Consider the following 25,801-nt stretch of genomic DNA (forward strand, 5'->3'; position numbering starts at 1 on the left):
TCCAGTTTTCTGAACACCACTTGTTGAAGAGACTGTCTTCTTTCCCTGGTTTGTCCAAGATTGGTTGACCATATAGTTGTATGTTCATTTCTGGGTTTTCTATTCTGTTTCACTGATCTATGTGTCTGACAACCTTTTTTACAAAAATGGAAAACTTTATTTTCAAATCATACGAAATTGAAGGAGTTCTAAGAAGCCAAAACAATCTTACAGAGGAAGAATAAAATTGGAGAATCAACATTTAGTAACTTTGAAAATTACTACAAAGCTACAGTATTAAATTAAATTAAAATATTATGGTCCTGGCATAAAGATGGATAAGTGGACCAATGGAATAGAATAGAGAGCCTACAAATAAACTCTCATGTGTCTGGTCAGTTTATTTTCAACAAGGGTGCTAGAACTCTTCAGTAGAGAAAAGAATCATCTTTTTAACAAGTGGCACTGGAAAAACTGAATATCCAACATCCAATATCCAGCAAAAGGATGGATAAGGATGGATCCAGAACTTATTCCCCATACAAAAAAAATAATAACTCAAAATTGATCAAAACAAATGAAAAATGAACTATTGGGACTTCATCAAGATAAACAGCTTCTGAACAGTGAAGGAAGCAATCAACAAAACTAAAGACAACCTACAGAATGAGTGAAGATATGTGCAAATGACATATCTGATAAAGGGTTAGTATCTAAAATCTATCAAACTCAACACTCAAAAACAAATAATCCAGTTAAGAAATGGGCAGAAGACACGAATAGACATTCTTCCAAAGAAAACATCCAGATGGCTAACAGACACATCACTCATCATCAGGGAAATACAATCCAAACCATGATGAGATACCACCTCACACCTGTCAGAATCGCTAAAATAACAACATAGGAAACAACAGATGTTGCTGAGGATACAGAGAAAGGGGAATCCTCTTACACTGTTGGTAGGATGCAAACTGGTGCATCCAGCTGGAAAACAGTAGAGAGATTCCTCAAAAAGTTAAAAATAGAGAACTATCCTCTGACCCAACAATTGCACTACTAGGAATTTACCCAAAGAATACAAAAATACTAATTCAGAGAGGTATATGCACCCCAATGTTAACAGGAGCATTATCAATAATAGTCAAATTATGAAAAAGCCCAAATGTCCATTGACTGATGAATGTATAAAGATGGAATATTACTCAACCATAAAAAAGAACAAAATCTTGCCATTTGCAACAATGCGGATGGAGCTAGAGTATTATGTTAAGCAAAAGAAGTCAGGGAAAGACAAATACCATATGCCTTCACTCAGGTGTGGAATTTAAGAAACCAAACAGATGAAATACAAAGGGTAAAAAAAAAAAAAGAAAAAAAGAAAGAGTGGCAAACCATTAAACAGACTCTTGGGGATCCCTGGGTGGCTCAGAGGTTTGGCGCCTGCCTTTGGCCCGGGGCGTGATCCTGGGGTCCCGGGATCGAGTTCCGCGTCCGGCTCCCTGCATGGAGCCTGCTTCTCCCTCTGCCTGTTTCTGCCTCTCTCTCTCTCTCTCTCTATGTCTATCATAAATAAATAAATATTAAAAAAAAAACCAGACTCTTAACTATAGAAAACAAACTGAGGGTTACTGGAGGGTGGGAGGATGGGTTAAATGGGTGAGGAGTATTAAGGAAGGCTCACTCCATGATGATCACTGTGTGTTGTATCTAAGTGATGAATCACCAAATCTTACAGTTGAAAGTAAAATTATACTGTATGTTAGCTAACTGGAATTTAAATAAAAATTTGGAAAAAGATAAAAAGGCTGTTGGAATTTTGATAAGGATTTTATTGAATCTATAGATCACTTTAGTTAGCACTGATATCTAACAATATTAAGTCCTCCTATCCATGAACATGAAATGTCTTTCCATTTAGTTAGGTCCGCTGTAATTTTTTCAGCAATGTTTTGTAGTTTTTAGTATACAAGACTTTTACCTCTTTGTTTAGATTTTTTTCCCCATAAGTATTTAATTCTTTTAAGTGCTAATGTAAATAGAATTGCTTTCTTAATTTCCTTTTCAAATGTTTAATGCTGGCATACAGAAACACAACTGATTTGTGTTTTGTACCCTGCAACTTTGCCAAATTTTTAAATTAGCTTTAGTATCTTTCTTGTTGATTCTCTGGGAGTCTATATATAGAATCAGTCTATATATATCTGTGACTGGAGATAGTCTTACCCTTTCCTTTTTAATTTGATATCTTTCCTTTCCTTCTCTATTAGCTCTGGCTAGGACTTTCAGTACAACATTGAATACCAACAGTGAAAGCAGGTATTCTTGTCTTGTTTCTGATCTTAGGAGGACAGATTTCAATCTCTCACCACTGAGTATGATGTCACCTGTGGGTCTCTCATAAATACTTTTTATCATGTTGAGGGATTTTTCTTCTATTCTTAGTTTCCAAATACTTTGTAATCATAAAGAAGATGTTGGAGGGCAGCCCGGGTGGCTCAGCGGTTTAGCGTCACCTTCAGACCAGGGCGTGATCCTGGAGACCTGGGATCGAGTCCCACATCGGCCTCCCTGCATGGAGCCTGTTTCTCCCTCTTCCTTTCTCTCCCTCTCTGCGTCTCTCATTAATAAATAAACAAAATCTTAAAAAAAAAAAAGATGTTAGATTTTGTCAAATGTCTTTTCTGTATCATGTGGTCATTTCCTTAAATTCTTTTTTAATTTTATGTATTTATTTTAGAGTACGTATACAAACGGGAGGAGAATCCTCAAATTGACTCCCCATTGAGCTTGGAGTTTGATATGGTGCTTGAACCCAGGACCCAGAGATCATGACCTGAGCCAAGATCAAGAGCCAGCTACTTAACCAACTGAGCCAGCCAGGCAACCCTAGCATTTCCTTAGTTCTATTAACATGATGTATTTTCTTATGTTGAACCACCCTTGCATTCCTGGGATAAATTCCACTTGGTCATGGTGAATAATCCTTTCAATATACTGCTGGAATTTTTAAATTAATTAATTAATTAATTTATTTATTTATTTAAAGTAGGCTCCACGCTCAACATGGGACTGGAACTCACAACCTTGAGATTAAGAGTTGCATGCTGGGATCCCTGGGTGGCGCAGCGGTTTGGCGCCTGCCTTTGGCCCAGGGCGCGATCCTGGAGAACCGGGATCGAATCCCACATCGGGCTCCCGGTGCATGGAGCCTGCTTCTCCCTCTACCTGTGTCTCTGCCTCTCTCTCTCTCTCTCTCTCTCTCTGACTATCATAAATAAATAAAAATTAAAAAAAAAAAAAAAAAAGAGTTGCATGCTCTACTAACTGAGCCAGCCAGGTGCCCCTGACAACTGCTGGATTTCATTTGCTAATATTTTGTTGAGAACCTCTACATCTATATCCATAAGGTACACTAGTATAAAATTTTTATTTTCTTGTGATGTCTTTATCTGGTTTTGGTACTAGGGTAATGCAGGCCTCATAGAATAAGTATTCCTTTCTCTTCAATTTTTTGGAAGAGTTTGAAAGGGATTAGTGTTAATTCTTTAAATTAACACTAATTAAGTAGAATTCACTTCAAGTAAAGCCACTTGGTCTGGAATTTTCTTTGTTGGGGGACCTTTGAATAGTGGTTTGATCTCTTTACTCTTACATATGGGTTGAGAATTTGTATTCTTGAGTAAGTTTAATGTGTATGTTTTAAGGAATTTGTGCATTTCTTCCAAGTTATCTATCTATTGATGTATAATTGTTCATACTATTCTCTTTGAATCCTCTTATTTCTGTGAAGTTGGTTAGTTGTTTCCATTTCCATTTCTGATTTTAGTTATTTGCATCTTCTCTTTTTTTTTAATAAATTAATTTTTTATTGGTGTTCAATTTACCAACATACAGAATAACACCCAGTGCTCATTCCGTCAAGTGCCCTCCTCAGTGCCCGTCACCCATTCACCCCCACCCCCTGCCCTCCTCCCCTTCCACCACCCCTAGTTCGTTTCCCAGAGTTAGGAGTCTTTATGTTCTGTCTCCCTTTCTGATATTTCCCACACATTTCTTCTCCCTTCCCTTATATTCCCTTTCACTATTACTTATATTCCCCAAATGAATGAGAACATACACTGTTTGTCCTTCTCCGATCGACTTACTTCACTCAGCATAATACCCTCCAGTTCCACCCACGTTGAAGCAAATGGTGGGTATTTGTCGTTTCTAATGGCTGAGTAATATTCCATTGTATACATAAATCACATCTTCTTTATCTTTGACAACCTAACTAAAGAAACTTTGTTTTGTTGATCGCAAAAGAATGAACTTTTGTTTTTGTTTTTTTAGATTCTATTCATTTATTCATGAGAGACAGAGAGAGAGGCAGAGACACAGGCAGAGGGAGAAGCAGGCTCCATGCAGGGAGCCGACGCGGGACTCGATCCTGGGACTCCAGGATCACACCCTGGGCCAAAGGCAGACACTCAACCCTGAGCCACCCAGGCATCCCTCAACTTCTGTTTTTACTGATTTCTCTACTCTTTTTCCTTTATTGTTTATTTTTGCTCTCATTTTCAACTTTTCCTTCCTTCTGATAGCTTTGGGTTTAGTTCACTCTCAAGTTTCTTAAAATATAATGTTAGGTTACTGATTTGTGATCTCTTTTCTTTTTAAATACAGGCATTTATAGCTGTAAATTTCCCACTGAGCACTGAGCAGTGCATTAAGATTTGGTATGCTATGTTTTCACTTTCATACATCTCTAAGTATTTTCTAATTTCCTTTATGATTTCTTTTTCTGACTCATGGGTTAAAAGTGTGCTTAACTGCCACATATTTGTGAATTTTCCAGTTTTACTTCTATTATAGACTTCTAACTTCATCCCATTGCAGTCAGAGAAGATACCTTGTATGGTATCTGATTTAAAATTTATTGAAGTATTTCTTTTGACCGAACACATGCTCTATTGTGGAGAATGTTCTGTGTGTATTTAAGAATGTGTATTCTGTGTTACTATTGGGTAGAATATTATATATATAGGTTAGGTCTAACTGGTTTATTATATTGTTCAAGTCCTCTATTTTGTTACTCATATCAAGTTGATCTATGCATTATTGAAAGTAGTATATTGAAATCTCCAACTACTCTTATAGAGCTGTTTATTTCTCCCTCCAATTTTTTCAATTTTTGCTTCATATATCTTTTTTTAAAAAAAATTATTTATTTGAGAGAGAGAGAGGTGGGGACGGGCAGAGAGACGGAGGGAGAGAATCTCAAGCAGACTCCCTGCTAAGCATGGAGCCTGACACAGGACTAGATTCCATGACCCTGAGATCATGACCTGAGCTAAAATTAACAGCTGGATGCTTCAGGTTCCCTGCATGGAGCCTGCTTCTCCCTCTGCCTCTGTCTCTACCTCTCTCTCTCTCTCTCTCTGTCTCATGAATAAATAAAATCATAAAAAAAAAAAAAGATCTGGATGCTTAACTGACTAAGACACCCAGGTGCCCCAATTTTTGCTTCATGTATCTTGAGGGGCTATTATTAGTTACATGTATCTTCATATAATTAACCCTTGAACAATGCAGGAGTTAGGGGTGCTGACACCCTACACAGTCAAAACTCCACATGCAATTTTTTACTCTCTAAAATCTTAACTACTAATACCTACTGTTGACCAGAGGTCAATATACACAGTCAATTAACACATACTATGTATGTTAAATGTATTATATACTATACTCTTATAATAAAATAAGCTAGAGAAAGAAAATGTTATTAAAAATCACAAGAGAAAATAGTATTTATAGTGCTTTACTGAGAATCTAGAGTATATGAATCTGTGTTAATATCAATCAGTCTAGGATTTATTTTAGCAACATTCTGCACACTAGGACCAAATATAATGGAAAGAGATTTGGAGTTCTCAGTTTGAGATTTGGGGACATTAGAACCATAAAATAAGTCTAAGAGCAAGAATCTAAAATTCTATCAAAATTTATGAGACAGGGCAGCCCGGGTGGCTCAGTGGTGTAGCGCCGCCTTCAGCCCAGGGGTCCCGGGATCGAGTCCCATTGTCAGGCTCCCTGCATGGAGCCTGCTTCTCCCTCTGCCCATGTCTCTATGCCTCTCTCTCTCTGTGTCTCTTATGAATAAATAAATAAATAAAAATTTTAAAAAACATGAAATTTATAAGACAGACACAGAAAGACAAGAAAACTAAAATTTTTAATCAAAAGATAATGCAAAAAAAAAACAAAAACAAACAAAGAACAAGACATACAAAGGTGATCCACCTATTGCCATGATCACATGGTGGACTTCAAAATAACTGTGATTAGATTAATATGTTGAAGGATCTCATGGAAAAAGAGAACATGTATTGACATAGAACTTCAATAGGAAAAAGAAAAATCTTATTAAAAAGTCAAATGGTGGGGATCCCTGGGTGTCTCAGCGGTTTAGCACCTGCCTTCAGCCCAGGGTGTGATCCTGGAGTCCTGAGATTGATTCCCACATTGGGCTCCCTGTATGGAGCCTGCTTCTACCTCTGCCTGTGTCTCTGCCTCTTTCTGTCTCTCATGAATAAATAAATAAAATATTTAAAAAGTCAAATGGTAATATAAAATATAAGAAGTACAGTATCAGAACTGGAGAATCCTGTAAGGAGGTTGTCAAGAAACTGGAAATGGGTCAATAAAAATTATCCAACGTGAATTACAAAGAGAAAAAGAGTAGAAAAAAAGAGAGGAGATCATCTAAGAGCTGTGAGATATTAGCAAATATCTAATGTATACATAATTAGATCCCCAGAAGAAGAGGGAATGAACAATAAGAACACAGGGCAAAAAATACTTGAAGAGGTAATAGATGAAAATCTTCCTAACCAAATAAAAGATAACAAACAATTTAAATCCAATAGCCTCAGAGAACCACAAGCAGGATAAATCCCTTGTGTATCCACACATATTTACGCATACATCCATACCCATACTAGATCCATCAAAGACTTTAATACCTAATAAGAGTATCTTTCAAAACAGAAAAAAACTTTTCTTGATTAGCAACAGTTGACAGAATCCACTGTTAACAGACGTGTACAAGAAATGAAGAGCACTACAAATGGTAAAAATAGAGCAAATGTTTTAAAAATGGGTCATGTTGGGGTATCTGGGTGGCTCAGTTGGTTAGGCATCTACTTTCAGCTCAGGTCATGGTCTCAGGGTCCTGGGACTGAGCTGCAGAGATTGTCTGTTCATCTGGTTCCTTGCTTAGTAAGCAGTCTACCTTACCCTCATCCCTTGCCCCCTCATGCACTCTCTCTCAAATAAATAAAATCTTTAAAAATAAATAAATAAAAATGTCTCACGTCGCTTGCCTTAAAAGCTAACTGTCTAAAGAAAAATAATTAACAAAGCATAGTACAAAGGATGGGAGGAAATGGAACTTTACAGTATTAAGATTCTTATGCTATACATATAGTCGTATAACAATATTTGAAAGTAGACTAAATTAAAATGTATATTATGAACAGAAGACCAGAAAAAATAAGAGAGATAACTGAGAAGCCAATGGTACAGATAAAATAGAATTATTATAAAAACTCAATTGATCCAAAAAAAAACAGAAGGAAAAAGAACAAAGAAGAAACAAGATTAATAGAATATAAGATGGTAGATTTACAACCAACCATATCCATAATTACATCAATGTAGACAATCTAAAAATAGGAATGTTGATAGTGGGTGAGGCTGTGGTGTGGGAGGCAGGACATGCAGGGAGTATAAGGGAACTCTTAGTACTTTCTATTCAATTTTTGCTGTGAACCTAAAACTACTCTTAAAAAAAAAAAAGGTCAATTTAAAAAATTCACACTCACTATTATAAATATCTGACTGTCACCCCTTAATTAAGCTCCAGAAAGGCAGGGACTGTAATTATCTTGTTCCCTGCTGTATACTCAGTGCCTAGAAAAGTGCCCAACACAATGTTAAGCCCCTGCTTTCCTGATATATTTTACTTGTGGAAAAAGGTGGAGTGGTGCCTGGGAATGAATAAATCATTATATAGATAAATTATTAATAACAAAAGATATAATGTAATAAAAAATGAGTTGTAAGAAAGATATTCCTGACTAAATGTTCCATTAAATGTTCTAACTAAACCAAAAGTTATTGACTAAACATCTTTCCCCATTATTTGTTGATCTCTAGATATAGTGCTCTGATTAAAAAATATATATATATCCTGGAAAATAAACGCTCAAAATCACTTAGAACACAAAATGTATACAATAGATATACAAAAAACAGATACACATTTTATTTATTAAGGACAATATAATGAGAACAAAATGTAAAAGGATCAAATAAATATCACTGGAAAGACAGAGGCGGGGATTTTCAGTTCATGATAAACTTACTAGCTTGTCTTTGAATGAAAATATTTAATCTTTCCCTTGTAGTAATCAGTCAAAAAACATTTTTTCTTAAAGGTAAGTTTTCTTTTAGAAAGTAGGTCAGATAATTATTCTGAAAATATCTATATAAACACAAAATGGGTTTACAAGAAACACAAAGCAATTAGCAGTAAATCACCTCTGCATCCACTGTATAGGACAAAACATACCATATTATATTATGTAACTGGCACTATATCAAAGGTTTTCTCTATCATCTCTTTTGAGGTAAATAATAGGCTTTTTAAAAGAAATTCAAGCTAAAAAAAAAAAGCACTTACTACTAACAATCAGCTAATCTAAGTTATTTCCTGTAAAAAGGAAAAATCTCAAAATAAAAATGTGTTTTATTTCCATATTCTTTATATAGTTTGAATGGGTTGTTTAGCATATTAACTCACTAAGAACATACTATACTATTGAGAATCTGGAATCTTACATAAACCTAAGTTTTTTTTTTTTTTTTAAAGATTTTACTTATTAATGAGAGACATGGAGAGAGAGTGGGGGCGGGGGAGCAGAGACACAGGCAGAGGGAGAAGCAGGCTCCATGCAGGGAGCCTGACATGGGATTCAATCCCAGGTCTCCAGGATCAGGCCCTGGGCCAAAGGTGGCACTAAACTGCTGAGCCACCCGGGCTGCCCAACCTAAGTATTTTTTATCTAAGAGAACACATTTGTGGAAAAACTGGTTTAAATGGGAAAAAAAAATTGTCCCACTCAATTATTCCTTAATGTACTTATTAGAAAATTGTCCCACTTATTTCCCCACCTTTGGCTTCATTTTAAAAACTATTTATTAATATAATTAAGTTTTAAATATTCCAAATGTCTAATTAGTACCTGTTTTCAACAAACTTAAAATAAAAAACAAAGCAATGTTTGACAATTATAGTACCTGACAGAAGATGTTCTTGGCCCGTGATCTCTGGAATCCATTACCCAACCAACATGACATTCTAGAGGGGGATTTGTACTATGTCTCGTTTTTCTTTTTCTTGGACTCTAAAGAAAAAGAAGTCAAACATTGCAATTATTTCAGTAGTGTGAACTTCACAAGTAAATTAAAACCCTCTGACTGTAAACCAGCTCAAACAGTTTCATACTGTGGATGACATTATGAAATCACATGAAGTCACAAAACTCAAATATCTCACATACAAGTTACAAAACTTAACAAAGAAGATCCTTTGCTAGGTTTCAACACAAGGATTACAAGATATACAGCTGAGTGTGATTCTTCATTATATCATCTGATTGACATTAATTACACTACAATTGTAAAGAAGTTATTCCTTAACCTGAGAAAACATCACTATGGTAAAAATACAATTTTAAGTGAATTCTTACAATCTAAAATATATATTTTTCAAAATATGATAAAACGAAAAAGTCTCATTTTGTAATATTAAAGGATATACAATGCAGGCTTTATGTTCCTGGTTGTTTTGTGTACCTTTACATCAATAGCTTTTGGTTCTTTAACAACAGGATAAAATCTTGGTGTTTTGTTTGGATCTTGTAACCTGGGTGTTCGAGGTGTTTTAGGTGTCCTCACAGGATGAATTCTAGGAGATTCTGGAACTGCTGTGGGCAATGAATGGGCCAATGTTGCTAAAGATATTCCTGAAACATCAAACAGCTTCTGGGCTGATTCATCACTCAAATCTGCAAAATAAAAAGCTAGTTCAATGTACTTAGATGCTAAGAAAGTATTTTATGCTCAAAAGAATTTTTCATTAGAAACATTTCAAATATGTAGGAATAAAAAACACTTGTCTGCACATCACCTAGCTTTTACTAGATTTTAATTTTGCTGTATCTGTTTCTGACTTTTTTAAAACAAAAAAATAGGCTGAAGCCCACTGTATAACCTTCCCCAATCCCATTTCACTTTTCCTCCTGAGAGACAACTAAGCTTTCAAATTTGGTATTTTTATCTATTATATGCATATACGTAATAACATTATTTTGCATAATTAACTTTACACAAATGACATCATACTCTATGTATCTTTTTACAAGCTTTTACAATCATATTTCGAGACCTGATTATTCAAGTTCTACTCATATAGCTTTGTTTGGTTTATTCACTTTTACTGCAGAATATTATGCTGTTATACAACTATACACAAATTTATCCATTCTCCTGAAGATATATATTTATATTATTTCTAAATTTTTGGTATAATCAAAGATGCTGCAATGAACATTGTTAAACATGTCCCTCTGTACAGATAGATGTGAGCATGTCTCTAGGGCTCATATGTGAAATGGAAATGTTGACTAAAATGACACATGTATCTTCTGACTTACTGAGTACTGATTGCCAAGGTCCTTTCAATAATGAATGGTTTCACCGATTTATAGTCCCACCAGCAGCATGAAAAAGTCTTAGCAATCTAATACCCTGGTTAAGACTAGGTTTTGTTTAGACGTTTAAATATTTTTCTAATAGGATTTAAATCAGGCTTCCTGCATGGAGCCTGCTTCTCCCTCTGCCTGTGTCTTCTCCCTCTGCCCGTGTCTCTGCCTCTCTCTCTCAGTCTCTGTGTCTCTCATGAATAAATAAATAAATAAATTTTTAAATTTTTAATTAAAATTTATTTTCTTATATATTATCCCATTAGATGCTAAGAACAAGTCCCAGTGGTTCCCTGAAAACAAGGGCCATAATCTTTATTTGTATACTAATGCCTACGATAGTGCTAAGAAAAAAACATACCAACCAAATGACTGATAACTGAGTTGTGTTAATACAGATTTTCCTTGGACATAAAAGTTATGCAATCTCAAGGATAAAACTATGATCATACACTGAAAAATATGTAAATCCAGCACCTCTGTAAAAGAAATATGTAAAGATCTAGGAACAATAACAGTAAGCTAACATCCAGATTATGGTCTCCAAATTCCACTTCCCATTGATTTGGTTCTCTAAAAGAGATATAGTCTGGAGCACAAAGTATAATATCAGCCTGGGAAATCCTGAGTCAGAAAGCAGTGAAGTTAAAAAAGAAAAAAGAACCTAGAATAGGTCATAAGGATACAGCAGCAAACTTCAGTGGACCCCACTAGTCAAAAATGAAGTACTCTCACCACTAAAAATAATGATAGAAATTGATTAAACATGTCAAATAAGTAAGTTCTGTGAATTCATAATGGTACCGTAAAACTTAATCACATTTGTAAGTTGCTAGGGCACAAAACTTAACTCTTCTAAAAACTGATAAACCGAATACAAGAAATAAGCAATTTTCCTTCCTTCCTTGGGAAGACTGAACTTCAGAGCAATGAAAGTGTTGATAAAATAATATTCTTCTTCATAGAATTCTAGTTAAAAAATACAGAAGGTATGATAGAATTAGAAGATTACTATTTTGCAACTCTAATGAAATAGAGGATCTAGGGAATATTCATTGATAACTCTTAAAAGCATTTAGTAAAATGTTGAAGGGAGATTCAACATCAAAGATACAATCCCTGAAAGGAACAACTGATAAACAGGGCTTCACTGAAATGAAAAAACAAAACAAACAAACAAAAAAAAAACATCTGATACACAAATGACACTGGCAAGAGAAAAAGACAAGTCAAACTAAAAGAAAATATTTGCAAAAGACATATCTACTAAAGGACTATTAGCCAAAATATATAAAGAACTCTTAAAATTCAACAAAAAGAAAACAAACCAATTTAAAAAATCTGAACAGATACATTAAAGAAGAGATACATATGACACATAAGCACAGGCAAAGATGTCCCACATCACATGTTACCACAGAAATATAAATAAAAATCAAATACCACCACACACCTATGAGAATGGCCAAAATCCTGAACTCTGGAAACACCAAATGCACACAAGGATATGGAGCAACAGGTTCTCTTATTCATTAGTGGTGGGAATGCAAAATGGTATAGTCACTTTGGAAGACAGTTTGGCAGTTTTGTACAAAACTAAACATACTCTTACCATATGATCTAGGAATCACCATTCCTTGGTACATACTTAAAGAAGCTGAAAACTTATGTCCACACAAAAACTTGTACAGTAGCTTTATTCATAACTGCCAAAACTTGGAACCAATGAAGATCCTACAGTAGATGAATGAAAAAACTATGGTATATCCAGACAATATACAATACTGTATATTATGCAGTACTAAAAACATATGAGCTATTAAACTATGAAAACACATGGAGGAATTTTAAATGCATATTACTAAGTGAGAGAAGCCAATGTGAAAAGGCTACATACTGTACAATTCCAACTATTCAATATTCTGGAAAAGAAAAGCTATTGAAACAATAGATCAATGGTTGCTAGGGGTTGGAGGGATGGTGGGAGGAATGTGAATAGGTGAAATCTAGAGGATTTTCACTTTGTATGATACTATAGTGGTGGATACATGTCATTATACATTTGTCAAAACCCAAAAAAATGTACAATACCAAGAGTGAACCTTAATGTAAACTATGAACTTTGGGTAATAATGATGTGTTGGTGTGGGTTCATCAGTTCTAACAAATGTATCACTCTGATGTGGGATATTGCTATGAGGAAGCAGCATCCTTCATTAGATGGGTAATAGTCATGTAAGCTCAGGGGAGGGAGAAAATGGGAAATCTCTGCATCTTAGTCTTAATTTTACTGTGATCCTAGAGCTGTTCTTTAAAAAAGTCTTTAGAAAAAAAAGTTGAAACTTTATGATGAGTGGATCAGGCCAATAACATTTAAACCTAATAATGATCAATCATAGCAGCAGTAAAAGAGAGCCTAAATACAGTATATGATGTAATTGGAAGTAAATAACTCCTTCTAAGAAATAGTCTTGTGACCAGAAATATAAAAATCCTGAATATACTAAATCTTCCACATCTAAATACTAGTTCATATGGAATAGAGGAGATAAAGGAACATACTGAATGATATGAAGATACAAACAGTTAAATCTGGATTATAAAAAATCTTATGACAAATTAATCAGTTTCTTCAAGTCATTGGCATGGAAAAACAAGAGGAACGCTTACAGATTAAGAGTAACTTAATTGTCCTATCGATCAAGTGGAATGTATGTACCTTTTTTGGCCCTGATTTAAACAACCAATTTGAAAAAGTACATACCAGACACCAGGGAAAACCAAACATAAGCTGCACATATATACAATGAAGTATTTGCAGAAGAAATGATATTTGAATGAAATGAGACTCAACATGAGATACCAGAAACAGATGGGGAACAAGGTACAGACGAAAAAAAGAATGTCAGACTATTAACAATTGTTGAAATTTGGTAACATAAAAAAAAAAAAAAAAAAAAATTTGGTAACATAATTACTTGGGGGTTCATTAAATAGCCCCCTCGACTTCTGATTTTATCCAACATTTCCATATTAAAAATCAAGTTTATTTTCAGGTTTATATTTATTTTATTCCAGATTTAATTACATGTAAATTTTACCCACCAATAATAGCAGATATGTCAATTTTGTGAAGACTAAAACCTATAGACTGTTATCTCAAAAGAAACATTTTACAAAATTTTTACAATCTATATACCAATTTAAAATATTGTGAGATAAAATTATCAAAAATGGTTAAGATAAGCACAAATATGTAAAATATTTACAGTAGATATAAAAATTTTATTGCTAGAAATAAGTAATTAGGGAACAAGAATATATTAACTTTTTTTTAATCAACTATAAGCCTAGGATGAAATATGAGTATCATCTGGATATTATACTTCTTAATCAAAATGATGGGGCATCTCTTGTACAAGAATGTTCAAAAATTATTTTTTAAAAAAATTATTTTTCATAACAGCAATAACTGGAAAAAATAAAAATATCAACTGTTGAATAGAAAAACAAAATGTATTATGTACATACTATAGAATACTATTTATCAATATAAAAAGAAGCAAAGGACCAATATGAGCAATGTCATGGATTAACCTCAAATATATTAGTTGAAAAAAGTTGGATGCATGACAGCATACCATATGGTTCCATTTATATGAAATTTCTACGAAATGCAAAAACATAGAGACAAAAAAAGCAGATTACTAGTAACCTCAAACTGAAGTTCAGTGTTGAGACTGACTGCAAATGATCATAAGGGAACTTTCTAGCATGATGAATTTTTCTAAAACTGTATTGTGGTGCTACTGTATAAAAACTATACAAAGTTACTGAAACTCATGAAACAATACACAAATGGGTTAGTTCTAGTATGTAAAACCGTATCTCAAAAAAGCTATTTAAAAACAAAACAAAACAAAAAACAAACCCAGCTCATCTACTCTTCAGGGAACCTCAATTGTAACCGTCTATTATACAATTTTCCTACAAGTTTCTCAGAGTGATATTTCAGAGAACTAGGCAAAAGTACTGATTTTCAAAGTATAGTTCCAACCAGCATCATCAGCATGACATAGGAACATGTTAGAAGTATATATTTTCAGGTCCTACCTCCATTTACTAAACCAAAAATTCTGGGTACAGAGTCCTTTAATTTGTTTTAACAAGCCCTTCAGGTGAATGCAATCTTGCTAAAGTTTAAGAACCAATGGACTAAGGGGTATGCTAACTATTCTTCTACTTAACATATCCCAAATTTTTACTGCCAAATCAAATCTTTGCACAGCTGCATACCTGAACCGTATGAACCTTGTCCCTAGTATGTATTGTTTTTATAGATAGAAACTGCCTTTAATAGTATTCAATATTACGCTATTGGTGATCAATGAAGAATGATAATAAAAAATGCTACATAAGGACCAGCAATTTCGTTTCTTTTATAAATACAATGCCTTTGAAGCAGCAGATGTTTTCTGTAAATGCAAGATTGTATATAATTTTGGCTTTTCAGGTTATAAAGTTGTTGTTGAAACTACTCAATCCTGCCACTGTAACACAGCCACAGACCACATGTAATAAAGGTATGGCCAGATTAGATTATATGGCACGCCAGTTTTGACTCATAATGTATATTCACTGAACCTGAAGAGTCAGAAAGATATCAAAATACTGGATTTATAATTTGCTGCAAAAGAAGTTATTACAACTACATTTTATGTAGTTGTAATAAGGTAGAGGAAAATATAAACATATCAAAAGAGATAAAGATAACAATAACAAAACTTCTAGAGAAGAAAAAAATAAACACTGAGGGGAAAAAATGCACTGAATGGATATAAAAATATATTAGACACAGCAGAAGAAAAGAGATGAACTTGAAGAAATAGGAGTAGAAATAACCCAAACAAAACACAGAGAGAGAAAAGAAACCGGGGGCGTTGGGAGGGAGGGAGAGAAGAGAGCATTAGTGAGACATGGAACAACTTCAAGTAGCCTAATATACGTGTAATTGAGATCTTGTAATTGAAAAGGAAACAGAAAAGAAGTACAGAAAAAATAAAAATTTAAAATGTCAACTATTAATTTTAAATAATTCTGAAATTTTTCCAAATTTGATTAAAAACACATCTACACACAGATTCAAAAACCCAAAAGCCCCAAGTGCAGGAACACGAAGAAAATTACACCAAGGCAATCATAATTAAATTGCTTACAATAAGAGATAAAGAGAATATATTAAAAACAGAATCAATAGCATTTATCCTTAGCAGAGAAAAAAACAATTAAAAAATTAATAAAGCCTCAGGAATCTGTAATAGGACAACAAAAGGTCTAGAATGGATGAAAGAGTGCAAAGCTAAAAAAACTTTTTAAAGAAATAATAGCCAAAAACTCTTGAGTTTGGCTAAAGGCATTAATTACAGATTTAAAAAACTGAGAGAACCTCATAAAGAAGCCCATGCCCAGACACACCACCCACCTAGGTGCTGAAAATTCAAGACAAATAAAAATTCTTGAAAGTTGCTAGAGAAAAAGAACTAATTATATGTATAGATTTAATGACATTTTTTTTTTTTTTTTTAAATAAGAAAACATGGAAGCCAGAAAGAAGTGGCATGACAGTTTTAAAGTGCTGAAAGGGGGCGCTGGATGGCTCAGTTTGTTGAGCATCCATCCTACTCTTGGTTTTGGCTCAGATCATGATCTCAGGGTTGTGAAATTGAGCCCCCACATCGTTGTTGGGCGCTGCACTCAGTGGGGAGTCTATTTCAGATTCTCTCTTGCTCTCTCCCTCTCCTTCTGTCCCTCTTCCCCCACTCACATGAACCACTCTCTTTCTGTTTCTCTCTCTCAAATAAATAAATAAATCTTTAAAGTGCTGAATGAAAAGAACTGTCAATCGAGGATACTATACACAGTGAAAACATTGTTTGGGAATGAAGGTTAGATAAATACATCATCAGACAAAGGAAAACTAAGACAAATAGCCAGCAGAACCACCTTCAGAGAACTGCTAAAGAAAATATTTCAGACAGAAGGAAACGACATAAGAAGGAAATGTGGAACATCAAAAGTAGAGGAAGAGCAAGAGAAATGGTAAATATCTTGATATGTATATTCTCCTTTCAAATTCTTTAGAATATACTTGGTAGTTATCATTCTCAATGGGGAAAAACTGAGAGCTTCTCCCTGTCAGAAATACGGCAGGGATGTCCACTATCACCATTGCTGTTCAACATAATAGTAGAAGTCCTAGCTTCAGCAATCAGACAAAAAGAAATAAAAGGCATTTGAATCAGCAAAGAAGTAGTCAAACTCTCACTCTTTACAGATATGATATTCTATATGGAAAAACCAAAAGACACCACCCTAAAATTGCAAAAACTTTTACAGAAATTCAGTAAAGTGGCCGGAGGTAAAATCAGTGCACAAAAATCAGTTGCATTTCTATACACTAACAATGAAACCAAAGGAAGAGAAATTAAGGAGTCAATCCCAGTTACAATTGCACCAAAACCCGTAAGATAATGTAGGAATAAACTTAAATAAAGAGGGACACCTGAGTGGCTCAGCAGTTAAGTGTCTGCCTTTGGCTCAGGGTGTGATCCCAGGATCCGGCATCAAGTCCCACATTGGGCTCCCATTGGGGAGCCTACTTTTCCCTCTGCTGTGTCTCTGGCTCTCTCTATGTGTGCCTCACATGAATAAACACATCTTTATTTAAAAAAAAAAAAAAAAAACTAACCAAAGAGGCAAAGGATTGGTACTCAGGAAACTATAGAACACTCATGAAAGAAATTGAGGAAAATACAAAGAAATGGAAAAAGGTCCCATGCTCATAGATTGGAAGAACAAATAATACGAAATTAGAAAAAAAAAAAAAAAAGGCAACTGTTTCCTTTTTCTGCCCTCTCTGGATTATCTGTAGTTTTTTTTCTTCTAATTTTAATTTTCCTATGGAAAGTTTGGCCATATATGGCCTTTTTTGTATAATTATTTTATAATTTATTTTAATGGTTACTCAAAGGATTATAAAACACAGACTTTGCACAGTTTACTGAGAAGAAATATTTTACTCCTTTAGTAGGAATGTAGAAACTATTTTCAGTGTGTTTCTTTATGCTATACTACCTAGAGCAATCTATATATTCAATACAATCCCTATCAAACCACCATCAACTTATTATGTTGGAACAAATAACTCTAAAATTTGTATGGAACCAGAAAAGACCCTGAATAGCCAAAGGAATGTTGGAAAAGAAAACCAAAACTGATGGCATCACAATTCTGGACTTCCAGCTCTATCACAAAGTTGTAATCATCAAGGCAGGATGGTACTGGCACACACAGATCAATGGAACAGAAGAGACAACCCAAAAATGGACCCTCAACTATATGGTCAAATAATCCTTGACAAATCAGAAAAGAATATTCAATGGAAAAAAGTCTCTTCAACAAATGGTGTTGGGAAAACTGGACAGTCACATGCAGAATAATAAAACTGGACCACTTCCTCACACCATACATAAGAATTGACTCAAAACAGATGAAAGACCTAAATGTGAGACAGGAATCCATCAAAATTCTAGAGAAGAACACAGGCAGCAACCTCTATGACCACAGCTGCAGCAACTTCTTACTAAACACATCCCCAAAGACAAGGGAAACAAAGGCAAAAATGAACTATTAGGACCTCATCAAGATAAAAAGCTCTTGCAGAGCAAAGGAAACAGTTGATAAAACCAAAAGACAACCAACAGAATGAGAGGAGATATTTGCAAATGACATATCAGAGAAAAGGCTAGTATCCAAAATCTATAAAGAACTTATCAAACTCAACACCTAGAGAACAAATGATCCCATCACAAAATGGGAAGAAGACATGAACAGTCATTTCTCCCTAGAAGACATCCATGGCCAACAGACACTTAAAAAAAAATGCTCAACATCACTCGGCATCAGGCAAATACAAACTGAAAACCACAAACTCACACAGGTCAGTATGGCTAAAATTAACAAGTCAAGAAACGACAGATGCTGGCGAGGATGCAGAGAAAGAGGAACCCTCTTACACTGTTGGTGGGAATGCAAGCTGGCACAAGCCACTCTGGAAAACAGTATGGAGGATCCTCAAAAAGTTGAAAATAGAGCTACCCTATGACCTAGCAATTGCACTACTAGGGATTTACCCCAAAGATACAAATGTGTAGTGATCTGAAGGGCCACCTGCACCCCAGTGTTTATAGCAGCAATGTCCACAATAGCCAAACTATGGAAAGAACCCAGATGTCCATCGACAGATGAATGGGTAAAGAAGAAGCGGTACATTTATACAATGAAATACTACTCAGCCATCTTTAAAACTGAAATCTTGCCTTTTGTAACGGTGTAGATGGACTAACATGTATTATGGTAAGTGAAATAAGTCAGTTAGAAAAAGTCAATTATCATGATCAATGATCTCACTCATATGTGGAATTTAAGAAACAGAGTATCACAGAGGAAAAGAGGGAAAAAATAAAATAAGATGAAATCAGAGAGCGACAAACCATAAGAGATTCATAATCATAGGAACCAGACTGAGGGTCGCTGAAGAGTTGAGGGGTTGGGTGGATGGGGTAACTGGGTTATGGACATTAAGGAGGGCATGTGATATAGTGAGCACTGGGAATTATATAAGACTGATGAAGCACTGGCCTCTACTTTCAAAACCAATAATATATTACATGTTAATTAGTTGAATTTAAATAAAATCAATTTTTTTTTAAAAGTAAAACTTAGATGAGATTTTCAATGAATGAAGATATGACCATAGGATAAAGAAACACACTGAAAATAAGTTTCTACATTCCTACCGCAGGAGTAAAATATTTCTTCCCAATAAACTGTGCAAAGTTTGTGTTTTACAATTCTTAGAGTAACCATTAAAATAAATTATAAAATAATTATACAAAAAAATTATATAAACTTACCATAGGAAAATTAAAATTAGAAGAAAAAAAACTACAGATAATCCAGAGAGGGCAGAAAAAGGAAAAAGAGCAACAAAAAGTAGAGAACAAAGAGAAAACAAATAGTAAATGGTGGATCTAAATCCAAACGTATTAATAATTACTTCAGGGTAAAAAAAAAAAAATTACTTCAGGATAAACAGTTTAAACACACCAGTTAAAAGACAGATTGTCAGATTGAATTAAAAAAAAAAAATGACTCAACTTCTCTTACATAATCAGAATGGCCAAAATAAAAAAGACAAGAAATAAGAAGTGTTTGTGAGGATGTGGAGAAAAAGAAGCCCTCTTGGTGGTGGTAATGTAAATTAGTACATTTCTGAGGAAAACAGTATGGAAGTTACTTGAAAAATTAAAAACAGATATATCTTATGATCCAATAATTCCACTACTGGGTATTTACCCAAAAACACTAATTTGAAAAGATATATGCAAATTCCCCTTGTTTTATTGCGTTATTTACAATAGCCAAGATATGGAAGCAAACTAAGTGTCCACACACAGATCAATGGATAGAGAAGATATATACCGCACAGTATGCAATATTCCTCAGCCATAAAAAGGGATAAGATTTTGCCATTTGTGGCAACGTAGAAAGAACTAAAGGATACTAAGCTAAGTGAAATAGTCAGAGGAAGTCAAATACCGTATGATTTCACTTATATGTTGAATCTAAAAAACAAAACAAATGAATAAACAAAAAGAAGAATCAGACCTATAAACACAGAAAAAAGCTGATTGTTGCCAGACGGGTGGGGCTTGGGAAGATGGGCAAAATAAGTGAAAACAAAATGAGTGAAAGGAAGCAGGAAATACAAGCTTCTGGTTATAGAATAAGTCATGGGAATAAAAGGTACACCATAGTGAATATAGTCAATGATGTTGTAATAGCACTGCAGGGTGACAGATGATAGCTACACATGTGGTGAGATACGAAGTATACAGAGATCCTGAATCAATACGTTGCACACCTGAAATTAATGTAACCTGCGTGTTAACTATATTCAAATAAAAGAATTTTTTAAAAAGATGACCCAACTGTATGCTATGTATAACTAACTTAATAGGCTAAAGCAAAGGAGGGGAAAAAATACACTGTATATCATGCAAACAGTAATCAAGACAAACCTGGAATGGCTATATCAAAATAAGATAAATTAGATTCAAAACAAAGAAAATTACCAGAAATAAAGGCAATATTTACTGAATAAAAAGGTCAACTCACTAAGAGGACACAAAAGAGAGGTGAATTCCACCTTCCCCCCTTTTTGTTCTATTCAGGCTCTCAATGGACATTGGGGAAGACAATCTACTAAGCCAATTCAAATGCTAATCTCATCTAGAAATAGCCTCATTGAAAAAATCCAGAAATACTGCTTAACCAAATATTCCGTCATCCTGATCCAATTAAGTTGACACATAGGATTAACATTACAAAGGATAATACATGAAAATCAATCATATTTCTATATAATAGCAATAAACAATTAGAAAGTAAAGGTTTTAAAGCAACATTTACAATAGCACCAAACCATAAAATATTTATGGATATGGCTAATAAAATATGTACACCCAAAACTTGTATCCAGAATAGAGAACTCTCAAAGCTCAATAAGAAAACTAGGGGTGCCTGGGTGACTTAGCTGGTTAAGTGTTTGCCTTCAGCTCAGGTCATGACCCCCAGCGTCCTGGGATCAAGTCCCACATCGCTGGGCTCCCTGCTCAGTGGGGAACCTGCTTCTCCCTCTCCCTCTGTCACTCTATCTGCTCGTTCTCTCTCTCTCTCAAATAAACAAATAAAATCTTTTTAAAAAACTGAATATACACTTTACTAAAAAATTAAAAATACAAAATAAGTTAATAAAAAGACATTTAAAAATAAAAAGAACTCAATAAAAAAAATTAAAAGTTTGAGCAGATATTTTACCAGATATACTAATGCCAAATGAGCACATAAAAAGATACTCAACACTGTTAGTCACAATGAGATACCGCTACATATCTATTAGAATGGCAATATTTTTTTTTAAACCAAGTGCTAGTGAGGATGTGGGGCAATTGGAACCATCATGCATTGCTGGTGGGAGTAAAAAAATCATATAGCAACTTTGGAAAACAGGCTTAACAGTTCCTTAAACATACACTTACAAGACCCAGCAATTCTAAGTCTTTACCCAGATGAAATGAAACATATTCACAAATTTGTAAGCAAATACTGATAGCAGCTTTATTCATAATCACCAAAAATTAAAAACAACAATACATGCCCTTCAACTAATGATAAACTGCTTACATCCAATGCAATGGAATACTACTTACCCACAGAAAGGAACAAACACCACACAAAAATATGGATGAATTTCAAATGCATTATGCTAAATGAAAGAAGCCAGACTCAAAAGACTATTTTCTATGTGATTTTATTTATATGATATTCCGGCTAAAATATAAGGACAAAAAAAAATAGGAAACAGGCTGCCAAAAAAGTTGGGCATGGAGTTGATGAAAAAGAGACATGGGAGAATGTGTAAAGCATAATGAACTGTGTTTTAGAAGGTGACAGCTACGTAATTGTATGCATCTGTCAAAATCCCAGAAACTGTACATACAAAAAACATGAAATTTAATGAATATAAATTATATTTTAAGTTTTTTCAAAGAAATCAAAATGATAACTCTGGATCCTTATAAGGTGGTCAGAATGAAAGGAGGGGGACAGGTTAGGAGCCATTAAAATTAACAAATGGGAAAATGATGGTATCTTCTGCAGAGTGATAGAAGTAGAGACGGTGAAAAGTGGTCAGGTTCTGGGTATATTTTAAGGAGTTATGAAAATAATCAGCTAATGAATAAGATATAGAAGTTGAAAAAGAAAGATCAAGGATGACACCAAGATTTTTTTTTTTTACCTGTTAGAAAATGGAATTAATATTTACAGAGATGCGGAAGTCTGTAAGAAGTCCTTGGAAAGGGGTGACAATTCAGACTTGGTTAAGATTTTGGACATGAAATTTGGGATGTTCATAAAACATCCAAGTGAAACTGTTGACTACACAGCTGATGTTTATAAAAACTAAGGATGGAGGTCTTTATCTACACATATAAATTTGATATTCATTAGCATAATGCTATTTAAAACTATGAGACTAAATACTGAGAAGTTATTGAGGATAAGAAACAAATGTGAAGACTGAGTCCTAAATCATCCATAGCTTGGGGAAATGGGGAAGAATTAGCAAAAAGACTCAATGAAGTAGAAAGAAAATTAAGTAAATAGTGTCTCGGAAGAAGAATGTGTTTCAAGACAGAGCATAATTGATCTAAAGCTGATGTTAGGTAAGATGAGGATTGATTTAATACATCTTAAACATGGAGAGATTTGGAGGCACTATCAAAAGCTGATTTAGGGTGTGACAAGCAGAGGGCTGTTTGGATGCGGTATAGGGGATAAACAGGAAGACAGATACTGAAGACCGTGAAATCAAACACCACCTTTATGCCTTAAATTCTAAATGGCATCAGCAGTTTTTTTTTTTTATTAGTATCATTGTTTTATAGCATTTCCCACTTTTTTAATCTTTATTTTTAAAAAAGATTTTATTTATTTTAGACAGTGCTTGCGAGTAGGAGTGGGGGGGACAAGGGGATATGGAGAAGGAAAGAGATCATCTCAAGCAGACTGTGCGCTGAGCATGGAACCAGACACAGGGCTTGATCTCACAACCCTGACCTGTGACTTGAGCTAAAATCAAGAGTCCCACACTCAAGGTTTCCCCTCACCCCTTTTAACCTTTTAATCTTTCTGTATACTCTATTCAGCAGAGAGCTGAATTTTCTTTAAATTCATCGATAATTGTTTTTCAAACTGAAAGTTAATCTATTTGGCACTTTTTTTATCATAGCAATACTGGATTGACTTTATCTTCTTAAGTTTCGCTAATTTAATTTTTTTGTTCCTATTCTTTAAAATTGGAAGTTATAGCACAAAAATAAAGATTGATATATGACTTTAAAAATGGAGATTATTTATAAACTGAGAACAAGAAATTAAGCACGAGGGATGCCGGGTGGCTCAGTGGTTGAGTGTCTGCCTTGACTCAGGACGTGATCCTGGGGTTCTGGGATCGAGTCCCACATCGGGCTCCCTGCATGGAGCCTGCTTCTCCCTCTGCCTATGTCTCTGCCTCTCTCTGTGTGTCTCTCATAAATAAATAAATAAAATCTTTAAAAAAAAAAGAAATTAAGTACCAAAGAAATTCAAGTTTTCCAAGTACACTGTATTAAATATCTGAGATTTGTGCAAATATCTGAAATTTAATTTAAAAAGCTTACTTTACCTAGGAAGACAAAATTTTAAAGAAACATAGAGTTGATACCTATGTACCCACCAACTAGATCAACACATAAATTCCAGATGCAGGCAAGCCTATGTGCAGACCTTTCAAATGGGTTTCTCCCCTTTTCTTAGGAGTAAACCACTATATTAAATTTTTTGAGTTAACAATTCCCACTGCTCTTCACGGTGTCTATGTGCTATGCATATACCATGAATTTTATGTTTCATATGATACTAGATTTAATAAACTCCTTTGTGTCTAGCTTATTTTATACAACTTCTATTTTTAAGATCAACCCATTTTGTCACAATGAGCTTTAGTTCTTTCATTTTCCACTGCTGGATATTTTTCCTTTATGTGAATATAACACATCTTATTATACAGTCTATTATAAATGGGCATTTAAAATTTTTCATTTGTTTTTTTCTATTATGGCAATGTTACTATAAATGGTCTTTTGGTAAACATTTACAAGAATATCTCTTGAAGTGAAACTGTTGGTTTATAACATGATATGTCACTGTGGTTAAAACTGGCAAATCTCAACAAAGTAAAGATGAGAGCATCTTTTCATATTTACTGGCCATTCACTTTTTCTCTGTATGAATTTCCACTGTTTCATTTATTATTTTTTCTACTAACAGTAACAGTTTTTCATGTTGATTTTCACAGTTTTAGATTTTTATGATACTAATTTTTTGTTACTTTTATACACTGCAAAATTCACCTCCTAATTTAGGACTTTCATTCTCTCCATGATGTACTTAGCAGCATAAATTATCAATTTTAATGTACTTAAACAAGACAAAAAATCTTGTAATTGGGCTGAACACACTTAGTGGAATACCATAAAACTTATATTTTTTGAAGTATAAAGTTGTTTAAAAGTTTAAGGAGGGGCAGCCCCGGTGGCTCAGTGGTTTAGCGCCGCCTGCAGCCCAGGGTGTGATCCTGGAGACCCTGGATCGAGTCCCACGTCAGGCTCCCTGCATGAAGCCTGCTTCTCCCTCTGCCTGTGTCTCTGCCTCTCTCTCTCCTCTCTGTGTATTCTCATGAATAAATAAATAAAATCTTAAAAAATAAATAAATAAAAGTTTAAAAGAGATTTAGGACCACTTGGGTGGCTCAGTCAGTTAGGCATCTGCCTTCAGCTCAGGTCATGATCTTAGAGTCCTAGGATCAGGCCCTGTCTCCAGTGCCTGCTTATTCCTCTCCCCCTGCCTCTCCCCCAGCTTGTGCTTTTTCTCTCTCTCTGTCAAATAAATAAATAAAATCGTTTAAAAACATAAAAGTTTAAAGATATTTAAAAGAAGTAAACTTTCAGTATTCATAGTAATAATATAATTTAATATTATTCTAAAACTATTTTATCAAAGGATAAACAAGTAAATAATTCTGCTACTGTGGTTAGGAACAAAGTTTTTTTTTTCATGTAGGTAAAAAGCAGTACAAATACAAAATCACACAAATTAAAATTATAACCTTTAATCCTAAAGTTGAACAGAAAATATCACCATGAATTTATAAAGTATTTTTCTTTAAAAAACAATTCTAAGCTCTTTCAATTGAAAAAGCCTAGAAACAATAACTAACTCAGTAGCAACTCAAGTACTTACAAAACTTATGCCTGCTGGCAAACAAGAAAGTTAACGTCTCAACT

The 25,801-nt window shown here is 34.2% G+C and overlaps 1 protein-coding gene across 21 annotated transcripts in view; it reads right to left on the reverse strand.

Annotated features, from left to right (window-relative positions):
- Window positions 1-25,801, reverse strand: part of LARP1B (La ribonucleoprotein 1B) — a 130,042-nt gene that overhangs the window by 15,519 nt on the left and 88,722 nt on the right. For 19 of the 21 annotated variants that reach the window (XR_003125434.3, XR_007403883.1, XR_003125437.3 and 16 more), the window contains 2 exons: window positions 9,883-10,094; window positions 9,325-9,431 (listed from right to left, as the gene is read on the reverse strand). Coding sequence is in view for 16 of the 21 variants with exons in the window: in XM_025420593.3 (XP_025276378.3) it covers window positions 9,325-9,431; window positions 9,883-10,094 (319 nt within the window). In the remaining 5 variants the exon portion in view is untranslated. Of the gene's footprint in view, window positions 1-9,324; window positions 9,432-9,882; window positions 10,095-25,801 lie in introns of those variants that run through there. The other 2 variants (XM_025420597.3, XR_003125439.3) reach the window with 2 other exon arrangements.

This window comes from Canis lupus, chromosome 19, assembly GCF_003254725.2.
Source record: "Canis lupus dingo isolate Sandy chromosome 19, ASM325472v2, whole genome shotgun sequence".
Classification (NCBI taxonomy): Eukaryota; Metazoa; Chordata; class Mammalia; order Carnivora; family Canidae; genus Canis; species Canis lupus.